General features: G+C 43.1%; 1 protein-coding gene across 4 annotated transcripts in view; it reads right to left on the bottom strand.

The window, feature by feature from the left end:
* The window catches only part of LOC133969301 (unconventional myosin-XVIIIa-like), a 63,394-nt gene that overhangs the window by 39,811 nt on the left and 2,019 nt on the right, over positions 1–21,564 (bottom strand). For 3 of the 4 annotated variants that reach the window (XM_062405698.1, XM_062405695.1, XM_062405696.1), the window contains exons 4-20: positions 20,149–20,922; positions 17,422–17,514; positions 17,182–17,253; positions 15,695–15,721; positions 14,344–14,403; positions 13,123–13,210; positions 12,631–12,737; positions 12,369–12,545; positions 12,032–12,242; positions 11,455–11,597; positions 10,772–10,872; positions 10,501–10,564; positions 9,847–9,991; positions 7,096–7,266; positions 6,174–6,264; positions 5,553–5,745; positions 2,247–2,333 (exon numbers count right to left, since the gene is read on the bottom strand). In XM_062405698.1, the coding sequence (XP_062261682.1) occupies positions 2,247–2,333; positions 5,553–5,745; positions 6,174–6,264; positions 7,096–7,266; positions 9,847–9,991; positions 10,501–10,564; positions 10,772–10,872; positions 11,455–11,597; positions 12,032–12,242; positions 12,369–12,545; positions 12,631–12,737; positions 13,123–13,210; positions 14,344–14,403; positions 15,695–15,721; positions 17,182–17,253; positions 17,422–17,514; positions 20,149–20,922 (2,604 nt within the window). The remainder of the gene's footprint in view (positions 1–2,246; positions 2,334–5,552; positions 5,746–6,173; positions 6,265–7,095; positions 7,267–9,846; positions 9,992–10,500; positions 10,565–10,771; positions 10,873–11,454; positions 11,598–12,031; positions 12,243–12,368; positions 12,546–12,630; positions 12,738–13,122; positions 13,211–14,343; positions 14,404–15,694; positions 15,722–17,181; positions 17,254–17,421; positions 17,515–20,148; positions 20,923–21,564) is intronic. The other variant, XM_062405697.1, reaches the window with a different exon arrangement.

Raw genomic sequence — 21,564 nt, forward strand, 5'->3', positions numbered from 1 at the left:
TTTATGATTCCAACAACAATAATGTGACTTTATTGGACAGCGTAGCGCAAATATTCTCACCTTTTACCATATGTTTAACCCTCCTACACAAGACGTATGATAATATTCACTGTAATATAATCATAAGGGTTCTATTCTTCAATCCTTTGGTCTCCTTTGAAAGAGATATCGGACCAAAAAGTCAGAATGGGTGTAAGAGATACTGAAACAAAGCTACAGACAAACACGGTACAAATACAAACTATTTTTTTGGCATAAAAATGGGACATAAGATCTCTAGTACTGCTTGTGGGAAGTGCTCCTGTTCGAGACATTTATAAAATACGTTTTTTGACATATTTGATTTCATTGCTATAATGCAGCTTAATTAGGACCAATAATTACTACAGTCAGCCCCGGCCTCTGATTGGTTACAAGCTCTAATGCACTGCATGTGCTAGTTAGATAATTTAGTTGAAGCTACAGAGCTTTGAGAGCACACTAGTCTTTGACCATGCTTATATTACTACCCGCGGTACTTGATACACCTACTGTACGTATGTATAATTGGTCGAGGTTGTGAGGAGACTGTTTGAGGTATTCGGCAATATGGAAGAAAAAAATTGGAGACTTCAAGGATAGAGTTGTAATTAAGGAGCAAGTATAAGTAAATATCACAAGAAAAAAGTTGTAACTTAATGAGAAAAAGTTTTACACATGAGATTAAAGATAAAAAAAAACGATTTGGAAAATAAACAGTTAATCTCATTATTTCTTGAGAAACCACAAAACCTTTTTGAAGATCACGCAGATTTAACGACAGCCAAAAAGTCAAATCTCTCCAGGTCCATGTGGTTCTCTCTTCAGAAAAGTCAGTTTCTTTTAGTCCTCAAATTTATGACAATTTGGTGCCGATGAACAAAAAATGAAGTATTCCATCTTTTTCTGAAACTTATGCGAAAGTCAAACTTAACATGAATGCTTCACATATTTTTACACTCTAGCGACAGTCTGATCTTTTGATATTCCCCCTGCAGAATGACATGTAGCCTAAATTAGGACATTACCCTCATCAAATGATTACTTTATCCTCAGAAAAATGTAATTTAAGCCTCATAAAATTAGGACTTTATTCCCCAAATATCTTCTTTTCTTTCTTTGATTGATTAACCCAAATACTCAAGAGTCTACTACAGACCAAAATACATCTTGAGTAAAGAGTGACCAATACCAAAGAGTGCCATTGTCGGAGAAGTGCATTTCAAATGTTTAGTTTATGTTTACAGCATATTAACACATACACACACACATACCTACAAGGGTCAAAGTTTGATTGGTAAACTTTTTGGCCAGAGACATTTATAAAAGGTCACAATTATTTTGTGGATTACAACAAGCTCCAGAGAAAACCACCCCAACATGAAGGTGTCCAGTTGGGTTAACATGGCTTAAGCCTGAGTCCACCCTGGGAAACCCTTGGCTGAGGAACCAAACCCACTAAACTAAAAACAGTTTCAGCAGCTGTATGGAAGTTCCACTGGAGACACGCTTATCAGCAGCACACACTACAGTGGCTGCAAATACAACAACACACAGTATCAGTCTGGAGGAGATATATACGAGGGCCATGAGGCCGGCAATGAATTGAGCATTAAGCCTGTTTGTGATAATGGACATCAGGGCTGGAGCAGGAAAGAAAAATATGAGAAAAGAAAGGACTTCCGTGGAACCAGTGTTTCTTCCCCTTTGGTTTTCAGTGTGATGTAGTACAGTTCACTGCTTCGGATGCCATTCCCATTAGGGCGGGGGACCATTTTAAAAGTAAAGCACTCAAACCAAACACACTGGAATTATACCAAAGTGATCTATGACTCTCTCAACTCTGCCATTTCTGTTTCCATGGTGCAGTTCACAGGCTGCAAAGGCCAAACATTGATTTTCTTTCTCGGAGTCAATTCTATAACCTTTCTTTCCCTGCTGCTTCCCTCTCTTTCTATAGCCTCGCCGAAAAGATAAGAAAAAAACATCACAATTCAATATTTTGAAAAAGCTGCTTAAAAAGTGATATTCATCATCGGATACAAAAAGGGCGTCCAGAGAACAGCGTGTGAAAATAGATCATGAAAAGGAATGCAAGGCCCTTGGGTGGTGATTTATACATGAAAATAACAAGAATAAAATGTGTATAAGTGGGGGGTGCAGTTAAACAGGTAACTTAAAAACTGAAATGACATGAAGAGCACAGACACAAAAGGGATTGATCTTACCAGAGCTTGGCTGGAGGCTTGGTCGACCACTGATACAGAGAGAGATGTGCTGGGCTCTGTGTCATCCAAAGCGAGCTCTATGTTCTCCTACAGGAAGAAGTGACAGGGTCAGAGCATGAATATTGTTCCTTCTTTTGGGGGGAACAATGAAATTATTCCGTGTCTACTATAGATTTCAGCAGAGAAGATAGTTTGGAGTCTTTCTATGGCCACAGACAAATGTATTTGATTGAGAATGATGGTAATGTAGAAGAGAGTTACATGTGTAACCATGTTTCTCTGAGTGAGGAGTCCACTGCCACTGTTTTAAGCATAGGACATTTTCCCAGGAACCCAGGAAACGACAGCTGCTTTTATTCATGCGCTTAGGTAAGGCCACTTTCCTGGGTGCTGTATGTGAGAATGCAAATGTTCCACTCAGTTGATCCAGAACTTTCCCAACCAGCCCCCTAATAAAATGTCAGAGTGAGGCAGTAAGAGAATACAGCAAGAATATTCACATTGAGCGAGCGAGTGGGCGTGTTGATGTTTCTCACATGTGATGGACAGGCAGCTGGAGGAAGACAAATATTATACTAGGAAAGACAACGAGAGTCAAGAGTTTTTGGCGATAAGGACCGACTCCAGTGTCTGAGCAGTAAACAGACACACTGCTTTCCCTCAGCAGAATATAAACATAATGTCCTGCCTCCTGCATGCTCTACTCAGGAGCCAACCCTTACATTCATGTTCCTGACACTGTACTTTTTCTGGAGGACCTCCTGCTGCATTCTTCACCCAGAAAATGTCTGGACCAAATTTTCGGGTTCAAAATTACCAGATAATGGAGCAACAGTTTGCTCACAAGAAGCCAGTTCCTGCTTCTCTTCCTCAAAAAAAACCATGGTCTTCTCATAGTAGTTCCAGATTATCAGCTCTGGTGTTTATGGGATTGAAAATTGTTGACTTGTCCAGCACAAGTTGTTTTTCCAGCTTTTCAAATTAAAGGATTTTTTTTGCGTCCATGCAATATAATGAAGTCGCGGGCAGCTTGAATTACTCCCAAGGATTTTTATGGATATTGAAAAAAACAAAACAATTGCATATTAAATGTAAGAAAAAAGCAAAAGCATCAACAAATCTATTCTAATAACAAGGGAAGCTGGGCGTTTACTGGGGCTTTTTTTTCCCCTGTGAGTAAATCGAAAAAGCTGAAAGATTTCATTACTGCTGAAGATAACATTTCTAGAATAAAGTGGAAGTAAATAGAGAAAATTACCTTCACCGGAGCAAAGCAGGCATATGGCAGCTCACGGTGACAAAGTGCGCGGCGCACTGGAAATGTGGGTAAATGTTGGCGGTGCTAATGGTGCGGCCGTGACAGATGCCACTGTTCGAGTCGACTGTGTATGAGAAGTGGCCTAAATGATTTTTGTTCTGTGCTCGCCGAGAGTCACCATGCGGAGGAAATGCAAAAATCCCATATCCACACAGAGCTGCAGCACACGGCGGCGTTTAATTTGAAAACACAAAGCGTGCGCCTGCTGTTGTGTATCACACTTCCACCTGCCTGTCACTGCCATTGTTGATACTGTGTGCCGTTTCAAATGAGTTTGACCCAGTTTTCAAATGACACTTTCCCAGACTCTCATATTTCCAGGAGGCACCGAAAAAGAGAGAATTACACCGCGCCGATTTTATGCAAAATTTCCATTAGCTCCAAATCTCTTCCTCCCAGGCGGAGGATGTGGGTGGGAATGTGGGCGGGAAATCCCCAGATCCGTCTGCACTGTATTAAAAGTAATATGATCGGGATTTCTGCTTAACCTAATTGTATAAACAGCCATGTTTTGAATAAGAAGAATGCTTCAAAAATTAGAGGACTAATCAAATCGGATTGTTTAATAAGAAAAGTGTCTCATATTAATCGTAACAGTCTTAAGCTCTCACAATAGCCAGTTATTGTGGTCCATGGATGCTCGACAGAGAGGGAGGACAGAAGAAGAAGAATGGCTCCTTCATCACGGAGCAGCACCACCGCTGTGCGTGTGGGTGTGTCTCCCGACGGCGGCAGTCAGTGACTTTACTTTGATCTCGGCAGAGGAGGTGAAGACTGGCATCGCTAATGAGAAAGTCTAACACATGAACTAGGTTGGCTTGTCACAGCTTGTGACAGGTGGGAGGGATAGTGCATCTGATGTGAGAACACATACAGTATCGAAGTTGATAGATTGGTGAGAAAGCCGCAGACAAAAGGGGGGGGGGGGGGAGAGAGAGAGAGAGAGAGAGACAGAGGTGGGGGGAAGAAAAGAGACAATGAGGATGACACTGCAGCGCTTTCAGAAAGTATCCACACCCCTTGAACCACATAATAAAATCATTCAATTAAAGGTTTTAGTATTCAGACTGGCTTTGGCAGCGATAACAACCCAGAGACTACATCGGAAGGGGGTCATGTGACAGGAGCCTGACAAATCACTTTTCCATTGCAGCACCTCTAAAACTGTATAGTAGTGTGGCTGATAGGTTGATGTAATTTCAAAAAAAAAAATAGTAGTAGGGATGTAGCATCTGGATTTTGGAATGTTCTGCCATTCCCCTCTGAAGATCCTATCAGGCTCTGTCAGGTTGTACAGGGACATTCATTTAGAGTGGACTTCTGTTTTCAGGTCTCTCTACAGATCATCAATAGGATTCAGTTCAGGGCTCTGGTTGGGCAGAGGTAGAGACGACACCAGCAAAGTACAGAGATTTTCCTTAAATCAAAACCAGTTGGTCCAAAGCACTCAGGACCTGAGACCGGGACACTGGTTCACCTTGCATCAGGACAATAACCTTTGTCCTTGAGTGGCTCAGCCAAAGCCAGTACATGATCCCAGTCCAACAACGTCTCTGAAGAGACCCTGAAAGACCGTCCAGCAACTGTCCCCATCCAACCTGACAGAGCCTGAGAGGATCTGAAGAGGAGAGCATCAGAAAATCCCCAAATCCAGGCGTGCAAAGCCTGTCGCATCGAACCAAAGGAGACTCAGGGCTGTAATCGTTGTGAAAGGTGCTTCAACTGAGGGCTGAGTAAAGGGTCTGAATACTGAGGTCTAAGTGATGTTTCAGTTTCTACTTTTAAATAAATATGCTCTTAGTCTGCAAATGTTTTGTTTTCGCTTTGTTAGCATGGAGTGTAGAGAGATGACATCAATTTAATTTTAAATAATTTGTGTCGACGACTGCGACAAAACAACAAAATATGAAAACAGGTGAAGGGGTCTGAGCACGTTCTGAATCCACTGCTCTTGCGTGACCGGTGCTATATAGTTCACGTATATTCACCTCCTTGTATCGCTCCAGCTCCTGGACGAAGGTGCGTTGGTAGAAGAGAGCTTGCAGACGCTCTTGAGTGTAGTTGTGACAGAGGTCCTCAAAGGTGGCGCCGCACTCGCGCTTCGCCAGCCTGGGGTTCTGAAAGCCTGGCGTGTCCACAATGAGCAGGGAGCACAGGGAGTTCTGGCTGCATTTCAAGGCCCTGAAGCACACAAGACAGGCACAAACACACACATACAAACACACAAACATTAGCACTGTTGATACTTGAGGTCACGTTTCTTCGATCACATTCACTGCGCATAACCCCTGGCTTTAACCTTAGCTCTTTCCACTCCCATCCATTACTTTTCACCACACATAATATAAATTCTGTCCTAAAAACTAAACTCAAATTCCCAAAATTGAAATAGCCACTCATACCCCATTAAATCAATAAGAAACACAACACTGTTTGTACAGTGTTGAGCTCCCAGAAATACATTAAAGTTTTTTTTTGTTTCATATTAAAAAGAAATGGATACAAAGCTGTGCGAGGCTTTTGTCCATTAAACAGAATAATACCAGCCGAGATGGGGACCTCTTCAATTCGACACAGCTTGAGTGAACAACCGAAAGAGAAACACTCACCGGTTTATCAGAGAAATGAGGATAGTGAAAAGTTCAGAGTAGAGCCCAGATGCCAGAGCCTCCAAACACTCCATGGCTGTAGCCTTGGATCCTGGGATGAGAAAACCAATCAGAAACAGGCAGCTCACAACACTCTCCTTCATGACGCCAGAGGAATTAAGGAAAAAAAAAGGACATTCTATGTGTTTGAGCTTTAAAAGTGACAATAAAACAAAGGTCACCGAATGTGCTTTAAAAGGACGCACGACATTTGAATTTGAAATATTCGAAAACTGGTTTGGAACTTGTCTCGGTAAAGCAATGTCATTAAGGGACTCAGGTGTTTCCCAATTTGTCAGATCAAACGGCGCATACTTATGTCCGTGCCCGGCAGCGATGGCCACCTGTTAAGCTCACCTTATTCATTCCACTATCACACAAAAGAGTGAGTGTGTGTGTGTGTATGGAGCTCAGGGGCATTTTCACGTGTGCACACACATCTACGGCAGTAAATTCAGGTGTAAGGGGGGAGCTATAGATGGAGAGTGAAACGGAGGTCAACTCTAGTTTTACCTGTATCCTCCCGCCCTTCAAAGTATGTTTAGATGGCAGTGAGAGGACGCGCACATGCGAAAAATCTATGTGAGGCAATTATGATTTCAAGGACAATGAATGAAGAGTGGATCCAAAATTGCTTGTCCCTACATAGCGTGTGTACTTATCTATCAAAAGCCATTGTGAAGCTGCGGTATTCATTACTAAGATAAGCTTCACTTTCTCCCGAGCATGCAATTTCCCTCAGGTGACGAGCGGAGGCGAATGTGCGTGCATGCGTGTGTGGAAACAAGAGGGGAAGTGACAAAGAGAGAGGGGGGGGGGGGGGTGGGCGTGGGGGCTGTGAGGAGTGAATGAAGAGGAGAGGCTGTTGGTAAATGCAGAGTACCTGCATCCGCTGTGCCGTTCTCCTCAGAAGCCTGGCGGGCGGCGCTGGCTCTGGGCAGGGTGCCCTTGGCCTGGTGCTTGAAGATGGAGGAGGAGAGCTCCTCCAGGGTGCAGCCCAGCAGGTAGGCCGCCTTCTGGGCCCACTCGTGACGTGCAAATTGTCTCCTGCCAGCTGAGACACGAGAATGAAAACGTCCATTAGCCCCTCTGCCAACTCACCCCCGGGGCACATGGCCATTATGTGTAGCTGTGTGAAAACGCTGACAGGGTAGAATTACGCCTCTGGTCAAGCTGACACTGACACAGAGAACATCCAGTAAAAGCATTCTGAAAGGAATTGTGACATGAATATATTCAATGATTGTTGCGGGGGGGGGAAACAGCTACTAACTACTAGTAAAAGTTTCTATTGTTTTGACTCTTGACTCTTATCGTCTTGAGAATGAAGGCAAAACTTATCACGAGGGGACACGATTAATTAATTTACATAAAAACCTCTGTTCTGTCTCTCTGGGGAAAGACAGGCTTCTCTTTAATCTATTGGCTGCCTGATGGAAACACGCAGATATGAGGGCAAACTTGTGTTTTAATCCACCATGGACTTCTCTCTCACACACACACACACACACACACACACACATATAGAGTGGGCTCTATCTGTTTTATCAGCACTGCAGAGGGAGTGCATACTTCTCATGATGATAAGCTGCGCAGAACACTTGTTAAGAGGAGAAAAGACATTCAAATATTTGCTTTGATAGATATTTGCCACCACAATTATTCAAATTCTGGTAAAACATCAAAAGAGGAAATTGGGTTCGCCAATACGACTGGATCTGATTAAATCCAACATTAAGTGTGTGACTCCCACGGGTTAATATATATATATTAATTTTTTTTAAACATATATACAACGTTTGCACATGAAAGATATCCAGACTTTTTTGTCATCACTTATCAGATATTAGTTTGGACAGCAGAAAGCAAGTTCATTACAATTGGCTCCTGTAATTAGTTCTGGTGGATAAGAGATCACTGCTGCCCTCTTGTGTTCTGCTATGGAGCTGCACTGCCAATCAGCATATTTTACACACTTCTTTGATTTTGTAGGTGGAAGCCAAAGCAGAAAGTAGATCCTGGCAGAGAAGGTGTCCTTTCAAGTTAAAGGGTATTTTCTTGAATAGATATTCTATGTGCATGTCTCTGGATTATGACTGTATTCCCATAATGCACTGTTTCTTCCACTTTGTATGTCAAACGTCCACAAGTCCATAAGTCACCCGGTAATTCACCAATGGACTAAAGTTGTTTGGCGCCGGTATTCCCAACAGCAGATGTTGCTCAGGAAAATATTCGTAGCAGAAAACGGTTCCTGGTCGCTGTTCTACTGCCATCAAAATAGATTGGCAGCCAGCTGGAGGAGATCACGGCAAAATAATTTGGCAAGAAAATAAATAACTGGCAACTACAATGCAGGCTGAGAGCAGGTGAACAAATGTATGAAAAATACAGAGATCCTGTCACTGCTGCCGCACAGTCATTAAAAATGTTATGTTATAAGTTATTCTAGTATGGTAGTAGTGTTGTTAACGGCTTCCAAGAGCAGAGGAAGTGAGACGCCATGTTAACAGATTTGCTTTGCAGTGTCACTCAGATGAGGATTGGGACTTTTTTGAATTTTTAAATATTAAAAACACTGAAGCACCTGAAAGACGTGCTTTTTGTTGTAAACATACAACGCTGTTTAGAAACATATTTATTTGAACAATATGAATAATTCCGGCCTTTAAAAGCCAAACTGCCTCAAACCTGGCTGATTATAAAAATCCTTTGGACGGTGTCAGCCCGTTTTAAATGGAATACGTCTAGTTTTAAAATGAAAATCATATGCTGCGAAAGGCAGATCTATTACCTCAGTGTTAAGAAGAGAAGAATCAAACCCTCTTACGGGAGGTTTCATCACTGACGCTGCTTCAAAGGCAGGAGCAAATCCTTGTGTTTAAGGGAACTGTTGTTAACTGCTTTGATACATTCTTATGACAGGAAAACATTTTTATCAGACATTAGGGTCAGAATGAAACCTCGTCCCTGAGTGTTTCCAAACAATGACTCAGCTAATTTATCAGTGTTTTCAGGTACACAAGCAGTGCTTTGTTTATTTGATGTGATTTTTCTGTGAGGATTAATAAAGTTTAAAAGAGAACAAAAGAACCAGTCCAAACTATGAATATATGATAAGCTCAGTAAGTTAGTTTTCATTTGCATTTCCTATCACTTCTTAAGTCTATCTCTTAATAGATGCAGTTGTTCATTTATATGTAATTGTCATTCTTATTATTTTTTTATTATCAATATTATTGGAAGAAGTAGTAGTAGTAGTTCCCTCATTTATTTGTATTTCACAGCTCTGTGTGGTGGAGCAGTCCAACAACCTGTGAGCTGACTCCTTTGTGCAAATGCATAATTCAGTGATCAGACTTACAGCTGCCTTGCATCACACAGAGGAGGTTACCTGCAGTGACATAATCCAGGCTCCACGCGTCATTAAATAGATTTCTGCTAACGAGGGGAACATTTTGCCAATTTATCAGCCGTGCGGCGAGCGTGTGATTCTCAGTGGTGTGCACAAATCGAAAAGATAATCCTTCTGCATCTTTGTGACTGGTGTGTGTTCTGTGAATAGCATTAGCCACACCGATAACTGGTGCAGATCTAACATTGTAAAACCATGTGACGGGTTCAGTAATCTCACCCTTGGTAGCTCCTGCGGCTCCGAGATGGCAAATGGCCCCGAGGACGAGCCAGAAGGCCCTCTGCTCGTCGCCGCTGATCCCCAGGACCTTCATGGCTGCCTGCAGCTTGGAGAACTGCTGCGAGGCCCGCTGCTTGTCCTCAGTCTGACAGATGGCACATCGTTTCAAATGAAATTCCTTTTTTCGACTATTAATAATCAGATTTCCTCAAGTTTTAAGACCAACCTGTCACAATATGAGCTAAAACAGGTTTAGAAAAACTGTTTTCAGTGGTTTAATTTCAGAAGGCAATGTGTTATATAACCTATTTTTATATCTACTGTGAAAATGTTATTTTAGCATCTCCCTGTTACAAGCCACAGTAAATAGTGCCAAAAGTTTGGTGTGGCGTAGATGTCATGGCCCCTGGAAGCTACAGGTTGCTTCACGCTCTTTATAAGGATGATCAACAGATCAGGAAAGGTTAAACAACCTTTCTTGGTACTTTTCATGCCTCTAAATCCATCATGATTGAAAGTGACAAGCATTATGAACAATCACAGAGTTACAGAGTGTTTGTGAATTAAAAAAAAAACAATACATTTAATAAAACAAAATTTAAATCTCAAGTTGTGGAAGAACTGGCGAATCTCTCATCACCAGGCATCGTTTACCTTTGTCTGAGGCATGATTCCAAATGCATTGTTTTCAGCAAAGTGGTTGAGGTGCAGCTCGGTCCTGATTAAATGAGAACGACAAAAGACGACATCAACATCTCTCGTTTGTGTTTCTATCTGCATCATTAGAACTACAGTTTAAAGGTTAGAAATCGTCTGCATTATGCAAAATCATGAATAAATCATTGTGACCTATCAGCATAATAATCCAGGGGTTAACAGCTTCGGTGTATTGTGTATTAAATCTGTTAACATGATTGATCCCGACCTAAGAGAGCTGTCGACCCCGGCCATCAGGTAGTAGAAGACGTTAAAAGTGGACTCTCCCTCTGGTCTCCTTGTCACCCTCATCTTCTCCAGAAGCATCGTCTGCAAGGCCAAGGCAGGACACGTTATGTGCACGGTAGACAATAACTGATACTGTTCATATTGTGATTGTGTATTCATGTGGTGTAGGAAAAATCTGTTCCACACTGGGGAAATTTAAACAAAACAAAAACACAGAAATGTTGGTACATCACTTATAAACCAATTACCATAATTGCCCAATCGGTTTATGATATAAATTTGGGAATTTTTTATTTTTCATTTTTATGTTTGGGACACACAATCCTTTCCTTAGCTCTTCATTATTTTCCAAATATTTGCAAGATGTGTCAAAGTGTTGTTTAAACACCATAAATCCACAAATACAACGTCCATCTTGTTTTTTTTCTACCTTCCGACTTCAGAGCACATGAATACACCGAAGTCAGACTCAGAACAACTTTAGAACTCAGGAAATAGGATCCTTTGAGGAGCATGTGAAAATATGGTGAAAAAAAAAATCATTTCAAAACCTATATTAGTTTATGACACATTGTCTGAGACCATTTTAGATGTGAATACATGATAGCTTTAGCCATGGAGTTCCACTAACCTAAATAAATACATAAAAGTGTTCATGCCTACCTGGATAGAGGCTGAGGTCACCAGGCCCGCCTGGTCAAAGTCCAAGGAAACAATGTGAGAGAAGCGACTTGCATTCCCATTCATACACGTCGAGGCATTTCCAAACGCCTCCAAAACGGTGTAGACTGCCTGCCACTTCTCAGCTACGGAAAAAAAAGAGACAAACACGGTTGTTTGGAGGAACTAGCACGAAATAGCAATTATTATTAACACCTCCGCCAAGATGGTTATGTTTTCACCCCTCTCCATTTGTTTGTTTGTCTGCTAGTTAGCAGGATTAAGCAAAAACTACTGGACAGATTAGCATGAACCTTGGTGGAAAGATGTGCTATGTGTCAGGAAAGACAATATAACTGTTTTTGTGTCGATCCAGGAATCCTTTTTTTTCAACATTTTCCTTGATTTCTCAGAATAATTCATGTAACTAAATTTAAGAAAACAGGCCTGTTTAGGTGACTGATATTTATGACTGTGTGAAATTAGGTGCAGATAGAAATATTAATCTGTATCTATGGAATTTGAATGAGGTGTCATAAGGGGACTGTTGGGCCTTGGCGGAGGAATGCACTCTACCTACTGGAAAAGGTTTTGCTGGTGCTGCCGGTGACGGTAACCAGATATTGGATGATGTGCTGACAGTTGGTGGTCTTGCCACTGCCACTCTTGCCCAGCAACACAATGGACTGATCCTGGCGAGTTGTCAGCAGGTTGCGATAGGCGGCCTGGGCCATGCTGTAAATGTGAGGGGCGGTGTCCTCCCTCCTGCAGCCCTTGAACATTTGCATCACCTGAGCAGAGAAGCGGTTTATACATATCAACTGCAGTCATCACCGGCTTATTTCAGTCTGATTACACTCTCACACACTGCTGTCCTGTGGGAGATGAGTGATTTGGTGCACCGGCTGCAGCCTCACCTTCTCCGAGTACATGGAGGGGTTGCTGATGGGGTTAACGACCACCATGTTGGGCCCGGCGTGGGTGTGCACCAGGTTGCCGCCGTAGCGCTGCCGCAGGGAGTGCATCACGCTCGACTCGTTCAAATACTGCAGCGAGGCCAGGTCTTCCACTCGGTCAAACATCGGAGGGTTGGCCTGCGGTTCAAAGTCAGATCACAAAACTCGTCCCGGCGCCGTCGGTAATTGATGAGGGATCAGATTTGATTTGATGATTAAATACCTTCTCCACATCGTCCTCATCCACGTCCAATAAAGATCCGTCACTCTCCAGGCGGATTTTCACCTTCCCCTCTGGCAGACTGCCCGCCTCTGTCTTCAGGAGAGTTGCTGCGTCGCCACAAAGCGCGCAGAGTTAATTCATCGCGACATGTGATCTCACCCGGTGTGCAGCCGACGCAGCTTATCGCACATGTCTGATCATGTGCGGCGGTTGCATCTTTTTTAATACTGTCTCGGATTCATTAAAACTACACAAGCACGCAGCCTGAGGTGGTACGGGGCAGACTAATTCAGGTGTAGACATATCGAAAAGCGTTTTCTAAAAGCTGCAAACGTCCACTTCTATGGGTTTGTAATCAAATATAAAATATAACATAATAAAATAAATATAATGTAATCAAGAAAGACATAACAGCACCAGCAAGAGACAGGATTGATGATTCATTTTAAAATACATAGGAACAGGTACAAAGACACTGAAGTTTTTACTGACCCAATGAAAATCCATCCTTGTGGACGAGCCATACTTTCTCGGTGTTGTACCAGACTCTCTCTGCTGTTATCTGCTCCTCGGTCTTTCCCTGTTAGAAACGGAACAGTCAGTATGATGATATACAGACACTTTATAATTTGAATTAACTTCTTTTTTTTTCGCAAGCGGTGGATTTGCAGGCACATTCACATGAGACATATTAGGGGGACGGGAGTCATTAAGGCAGGGGTCTTCTCTCACTGTGGAAACGTGCATGATATTGCATGAAGTGGTTCACGTCCAGCACAGAACCAAAGCTCCCATGCTTCCTCTTTTAATGCATCCCTCCGGGGATCACTGAGTGTGGACTGAACTCTCTGGGGGTGTGATTAATGTGCACACGGAAAAGATGTCATAGATGGAAGTGGAGAGCGTGGGGGGGGTTTCACCATAGCCCAGCAAGTCACACACACAAACACACAACACGTATAAAAGTGTCTGCAGAGAGATGGAACAGCTACTTTGGAATGTTAACATTAGGTTAAAAGGTTAAAGAGAAGGGCCATTCCTCAACCACACCTCTAATCACCATCAAGACTACATCTACCCATTCAGCCTGTCACGTCTCAGATTTTAGGTCCCACCCCAAAAGATGAGAAGAAGCAGAGAGAAAAAGAAGAAAAGAAACAATCACTTATCCCTATCCCTGCATCCCTTCATCCTACCTCATACCTATACCTGCATCCCTACATCCTCCTTCCCTCATCCCTTCATCCCTTCATCCTCCCTCCATCATCCCTATACCTTCATCCCTTCATCCTCCCTCCCTCAACCTGATACCTGCATCCTTGTCCTTCATCCTCTCTTCCCTCATCCCCATACCTGAGTGATGCCTGAACCCAAGTCCCCAGACTGCTTGCCCATCAGATGCATATTAACCTCAGCCCCTTCCCTCAGCGTCCATTTATTTCCCCTCAACATCCAATATGTAAATTATCATTCTAGTCTTTAATTGACATTTTGTTAGGATGTGGTCCTTCCTGGTGAAACACAGAATAATGAAGACTCTAAAAACTGTTTCTCCACCTTAACAGGTGCAGAGAAGCAGAGAGGGTAAGCCCTGGGCTATATTCGGGCCCCATGTGTCTTCATTAGTTCATCGCACACAACACAACATATTCACACTGTGAAACACGAGAGGGATGCGAGCAGAACTGCGATCGTTTGTAGCCATGGCCCGACCTTTGCCGCAGCCGAGTGCGCCGCCTGAAGGATGGCCACGGGGTCTTCCACCAGCTTGGACTGGGGAAGGGAAGAAGCACAAGTCAGCTGAGACCTTCAGCATCTTTCCGACTGATTGGATTTAACAGCTTAACATTACATCGAACTGACATTTCAAACCGAAAACAATGCAAGTCACAAATTATACCAAATCAGAAAAAACAACACATCAAACATTGACATCGGCCGCTTTAGGGAACGATGCACTGGTGAGACAAGCATTTGCAGTGCAGAGTGAGCCGTTTGAGTAATTCACCATCAAATGATTATAACACAAATGCATTAATGAGCCAGGATTACAAGGTGCCTTGAAGAACAGTGTGTAGGTCTGTGAGCACAAAATCCATGTTCTGCCATATTAGCAGTCACAGTTAACAAGATCTTTAGCGCACAGCGAGGTAGAAATGCCGTGCACCGTGCAGCCAAGTGTGACAAATGTAATAGTCAGTGCTAATTAATTCAGCCATAGAGGTGTTACGGTACAGCATGCACACGATGGTAGAATGCAGTATAAGTAGATACTGTATAACTAGTGGTTGGATGTTAGAGTACATTTAATTCATTACTGTACATTTTTCATTTATATGTACTTTACTTACTTAAATTTATTTTCAGGTACTTTTCACTTTTACTCCCACACATATATCAGCAAATGTCTATTTTCTACTCCTCTACATTTTCACAACGCACTGAGCTACATGTTATTGTTTAATGTTTTTAAAAAATTATTAACAGCGAGAGGAGAATTGTTCAACAGGTCCAATCAGAGAAAGGAGGCAACATTAGACTCCGCCTCCTGCAGCAGCACGATCAATGGAGAGGCCACTGCCAAGAATCAGCCATAATGATGTAAAGTAGACTGTTGCATTGTCATCACATTTTCCGAATGTATTAGGATACACCTGACCAATACTCTTACTTTTAATACTTAAAGTAAATATCATGGTGACTTTATGTATTTCAAATACATAATTATTTTTGTAAAATGTCACTTTAAATGAACTGTTTCTATCATGTTGAGTTAGTGTGGAGGACATACACTAAGGAAAATACTTAAAGTGTCTTTAATTGTTAATTAAGTCATTCAGCATTCTTAAAACAAAACCTTTTCTCCATTTTGCCAAGGACCTCTAAAGTTGCCCTGGCATGAACCCAGACTCAACAGCTGAGAGCAGCAAGAGGACAAAGACAAACCAGGCAAGCACAGACAAAGTAGGGCAGAGAGGGGTCAGTAGACGAGAACAGGCTTAAACTCCAGCTCTCTACAGGCAGGAGAAGATGCAGGTGGAACCCACGGCAGGGCAGGCTGTACCTGACAGGATTTGTGGCCTCTGGCACGCTAGCCATGCAAGCGGCAAAGAAGACAGCAGCGGGTCAGGACCCAGTGACCCACAGAGAAGCACGAGGAGAAACACAGGACGTTAGATTTCAGACAACGGGACGTCGGAGCGAGGAGAAGGAATAAGAAGAGGAGCCTTTCAGTAAGCAGACATAATCCGACAATGCCAAAATAATCACAAAATGCCAGCGGGGTAAAGTGCAGTGTCGTACAGTGGGGGCTCCTCTCGACCTGATAAAAAAGCAATTAAAATTCTCCCGATTGAATGCGACGAAGGCAATAAGCGGGAGAGACACTGAAGATAAAGCTGTCTCTATAATGCTGTGTGAATTCTTTATCAGAGGGGCACAAGTCAGCTGCAAGTTACCAATAAATCACAGCATGCAACCTAATCCATACATATATATATACAGTTATGTTATATAGAGATTATAATCAAGCCAAGCATAAACTGTGAGATTTGAGCTCGACTTTGAGCCGATTACTAGGTCTCGCATGTTGGAGTCAGACTGAATTTCAGCTTTATCCTATGTCGTGTACAGGAGGGGGGGGGGGGGATCAGATGCTCCCAACCTCGGGTTGTCCATTTTGGTCAGCCCTTGTCAAGCTCTCGCACAGGTGAAGCACAGTCACAATTCAATATATATAATATATATATATTAGCAGGAAATGTAGTTTATGGCTGGAGGCAGTTGCACAGCAAGCTAGAAAACGGGGAGAGGAAGGGTTTCAACAATCAAAGTGTAGCTAGGAATCAAATTATATCAATTTGAACAAAGTAGCTTCAAAAGTACTGTGCAGTCTTTCTGCAAAGTGGCAGAAACAAAATACCCACGTCTATAAATCCACCTAGGTGTCCATTTGGCATAGCCTCATTTTTGGATGCTCTGACCCACAGATCATGGCAGCATGTTTGTCCCTCGTTAGCATCGCTAGTTAACAAACTTTGACTTCAACTTCTTTGACAGAAAAGCCCCGAGCTGAGGAGCCGACGCAACGCACAGTGTGAGCAGTCAGGTGACCTCAGACAATTGGGCCGTACAAATACATCGTGAGCTTTTGCTCCATATTTTAGAAGATTTACTTGTAAAGCATGAGCTGGAATTAGTTAGCACAGTGTGTGCCCGGCTTCATTTTTATCAAACTATCCACATAATATATACACAATAGAGTCCTCGTCCACAAGCTATGTTTACTCCAGCTTTCCAAAGAAAACCTTTATTTTCTACTGAACTAACTCTGCAATGGTCTCTGTGGCCTCAAAGTTTCAGATTTCAGCGGGCCCCACAACCCAGGGGACCGGACATCCATCGGCAGAGTGAAAGCTTGGGACAGCCCTGTCGACGACATGGTTATAATAATTGGATGCATTCGCTCTCTCCTGGGATTGGAACACTGGACTCATGCTTTGTAAGGCATGACGGGTGCAAACAAAACAAACTGAGGGAGAGACGTGTTACATCATTGCCGGTGGCGTTGAAGATCCTCCTCACACGCTTGTAGTCTTGCTCGGTGGGAATCAGCTCTGGGACCTACAGTCGGAAAAGTGGACCCAGCGATTTGGCAAAATGGGAAGCAAGAAAGTAAAATCAATGAACCGGAGGTTGTCGTTAGCCTGAAAACTGAAGAGGAACACAGACGCTTTTTAATGAAGCAGAAACAAAGTCAACTGTTCCTGAATGTGCGAAACATGCCAGTACCTTCACGCCATTTGGTGCAGACTGGGCCTGAGGCACAGCAACAGGGGACGGTTTACCAGTGGGGGCCACAGGGGGGGGGGATGTCTCAGTTACCTTCACACAATGCACGTAAATAACCACAAACACACACACACACACACACATAGAAGAAATGGAAATTGAAATGGTGATGACGATGAGCATGAAATGTGTTTTCACACATCCACAAATGCAGCCAACTTCAAGGGATGATCGCTCGTATTAATTCAATTTTCCAGTTAATTCAATCAGGAAATGAGTAAAGGAAAATGATCGTTAAAGAAAATTGGGATCATTAAGCTTTGCAGGAAAAGAGCAGCAGTTTGAGTCCATGTTTTTTGTGTAAGCAACAATGAGTCTCGAATCATTTGAAAGCAATTCAATAATTAGTCACAGCTGAACTGACGTACAACAAAAAAAACAACATGCAGGGAATCTGAGAGAGAAGCTGGAATTGAACCATCAAATGTTCTGAGGCATTGTTTCGCGGCTGTGGGACTTCAGTTCGAGGTGAGTACGAGTTTACATCTGATTCAAAGTTCAGGTTGTGGTGCTAAAAACATTTTTAATCATGGTAAAAGGAATCTGGGCCTGATTTGTTTAAATGATAGTAAGGCCCAGAAGGACTGAAGTGCAGGGTTTATCTTAATGTACATTTTAGAAATCTAAACTTCAACGAATCAAAATATGAATCATATCACACTTTATTTATTCAGGGATAATGTTGTGGTTATTCGGCCTTTTCCATCTCTGTTTGTTTTTTTGTTTGTTTGTTTGTTTGTTTGTTTGTGGGCAAGATTACACAAAAATTACAGAAAGGATTTCCACAAAAGTGGTGGAAGGATGTGTTTAGGCAAGAATAAATCAAATGTTGGTGCAGATATGGATCCAGGAAGTTGTTTTCGTTTTGCTAACATTGTGAGATAAGTCGTTCTGAGCCGTTTTCGCTGCTCTCACAGGAAACAAAATATGGATCCGGAAAAAAATCTGAAACATTTACAGAGAGCGGATTTCTTTGACATTTGTGCATTGCATTTAAGGAGACTATTGGGCCTTGAGGGACATTGTAGTTTATGATGGTAAAGGCTGATGTCTGCCATGTCTACAGCAGTAATGGTGGCTCCTGTGACTGCTGAGAAAACAAACAAAAGAGAAAGAACTCCACAGTATAATCCTCCAGGAACGCTTAGTCACACATACTGTAAAGCTCCATTTCCAAGTTCAGCTGAAATCTTGATCCTGCCCAGAGCACTTAAACACATATTGTCCCTCAGCAAAAGAGAGTCTCTAAAAAAACGAATCCCTTTCTCTTTTTCCTTAAACCCCCGACCGCTCCCCTGATGTCACAGACATCTGATAATAACATTTTCAGACGACCTGCTGAAAGATATGATGTCAAGGAAACTAAATACGGGAGAAAAACATAACCTTGTCCGAGGTACAAATTGAAAAGAAAATGAAAGTATACAAAGGTTTAAAAGTGCAACAACCAAATATATAATGCATATGCAGTGTAGCTAGCCGCTACGTCCAAATTGTATGTACAGTTCTTGTTCATCTCCACATCCACCACGGCATCTCAGTCATCATTGACCATTGTCGCAATTCTTTACTCTGTCTTTTACTTTTCTTTTCTTTCAGCCTCTGTCTCGGCTTTTCTGCTCTCTCTATCCTTTACAATTTCTGCACAAAATCCCTCACGCTCATCCACACTGAACAAGACCTTTCTCCCTTTTATAATTGCCATTGCTTTTTATACTTTCACCTCATAGATGTTAATGTGTTTATGTCTAGTTCCCCCTCTTGTTGTGTGCTGTTTCTTTGTGTTGTACTATAACATATTGTTTTACTGATGTACTATAAGTAATAAGTGAATTTAAATAGTCACCATAAATGTCACATTTTTCTTTTGAGTTTAAAAAAAAAACATCCTACAGTATTGTGTTATTCCTCCTCACTGCACAATGTATAAGCATTGTATTGATATATTTGATTATATTACAATATTAAATGATATTGTTTTATATCCTAGGTCTACCTGAAGCTGATTTTCTTTTCTTTTTTATGTAAGTTACAAATTGCACTTGCATGACAAACCTGGATTCCAATTTTCAGACCTACTGTTTTGGAAGAAAAGGATGTTTAACTGATAAAGAACAGTTTGATGGTTAGCTTCTGAAATCCCATTCTGATTCTTTTTCTTGAACAGCTTCCAGGAAGATCCTTAAAGCTGCCGCCTCAGTGGTCTATGCGGCAGGAACAGACGGAGCACAACTTCAAAGCTCTGTCTGCAGAAAGTGGCAGTAATGAGTCCCAGCTCGGCGCTCGTAGGACGACTCCAACTGTGCAGACGAACAGAGTGCGGGGCCATGAGCACGCTCTTATACCCACTGATGGAGTCTGATCATGAGGCTGGTGCAGGCACCCCACTTCACTTCACTCATACAGACTGGCGTCAATGTACAAAGACTTTTTTTTCCTGGTAGAAATCCCGGTGCACCGGTACTTTGGAGAAAATGCACTGATTTCCCATTAATTTTACAGAAATTATAGTCGAAGCTAAATAATATTCCCAGATATGTTTAAAAAGAAAAATATAACATTGTCATGAGGAGCATTTATGGACATGAAGGGGTGTGTGTGTTATTAGCGCTGAGCATGCTCCACCCCGGGGTTAAGTAGCAGACATGCACTTCTTTCACACGGTACCTCCGGTTTCTTCACCGCCACTACACGAGGCTTCGGGATGAACCCGGCAGGAGGAGCCAGGGGGTCCGTCTTTGTGATGGGGACGAATCCGGGAGCTCTCGGCAGGGGAGTCTGTTTCGGCGGCACCGGACTGGGCTTCCGGGCAGGAATGAACCCCGGCGGAGGAGACAAGAGATTCTGCCTGGAGACCGGGATGAAACCGGCCGGCGGGGCCAAAGGGTCCGGCTTGGGTGCAGGGATGAACCCAGCTGGAGGAGCGAGGGGGTTCAACTTTGGCGGTGCAGGGTTTGGTGCTGGAGCAGTGGGTGCTGGGGCCTCCTCTGGTGTTTCCACTGAGGGTATCTCCTCCTCTTCCTCAACCTTTCCTTTCTCATCCTCCTGCGCCACCTCCTCCTTCTCGTCCTCTTTGCGGTCTTGGGTGCGGGTGCGAGGCCGGTGCTCCTTGGTTCGACTGCGGCCCATGAGGCTGGTCAGGCCCATGGAGATATCGTCCTTATCCACCCCAGCAGCCCTGGTGGTTTTGGGCACAGCCTTGGCCAACAGGGGAACAGCCGGCTGGTTCTGCTCTTCGGTCCCGGCAGGAACCACACGTCTAACAACCCTTCTCACCACCTTCACCACCTTTTTACCGCTGGAACTCTGCTCCTCGTCTGGGCCGACCATGGCAACGTTACTGTTGGACGCCTCAGCTGTTGATGCAGTCAACTGTGGACCACTTCCTGTGTCCAGCCCAGGTTTGGTGTCTGCCTGAGGCTGACTACTCTCCACATCCGACTGGATACAAACAGAGCGAGGCAGACAGTAGTGCCCATTATTCTCGTGGTCGATGCAGATAAACACTCACAGATTTCAACGGCAGGTTCCGGGCTCAGAAGCTCTGGCTGGAAGATTATTCAAATGTGTATTCTATGAGCTAATGTTAGTCAGTGTATGCAATCAGGTCATGAACACTGGAGCACATCCCGACTCCTTGTGGAGGAGTAAGAGAAGGACTGAGCTTAATTAGTTAGGCTGCGGAAAAAAAGAGCGTGCATCCAAAATCTGTAATGATTCTATCGTAGAGCCAGTCGGAGGTCAAATCAGAAACTGAAGTCTTACTAATATATTTTTCTGTCACGTAAATATGGAATGGTGTGATGTTTACAGTATCTGGCCAGTGGTCAGTGCTATTCTGATTATCGATAGCTGGTGGCAGTATGAAGTAGATCCCAAGCTACCATCAATAAAATCTTTAATTACTTGGGTCACATTTGATTACCTGGGTGATCTGATCAATACTGTCCAGCATCAGCCAAAGTCTGCAAGTCTCAAAGACACAGGCACAGCAAGCAGCTTGGTATGTGTAGTAACAACATGCCAGAAGGCTGAGTCAGCTGCTCCTGCTCCGGCCATGACCACCAACTGCTACCATCCACT

Source organism: Platichthys flesus, chromosome 15 (genome assembly GCF_949316205.1).
Source record: "Platichthys flesus chromosome 15, fPlaFle2.1, whole genome shotgun sequence".
Taxonomy (NCBI): Eukaryota; Metazoa; Chordata; class Actinopteri; order Pleuronectiformes; family Pleuronectidae; genus Platichthys; species Platichthys flesus.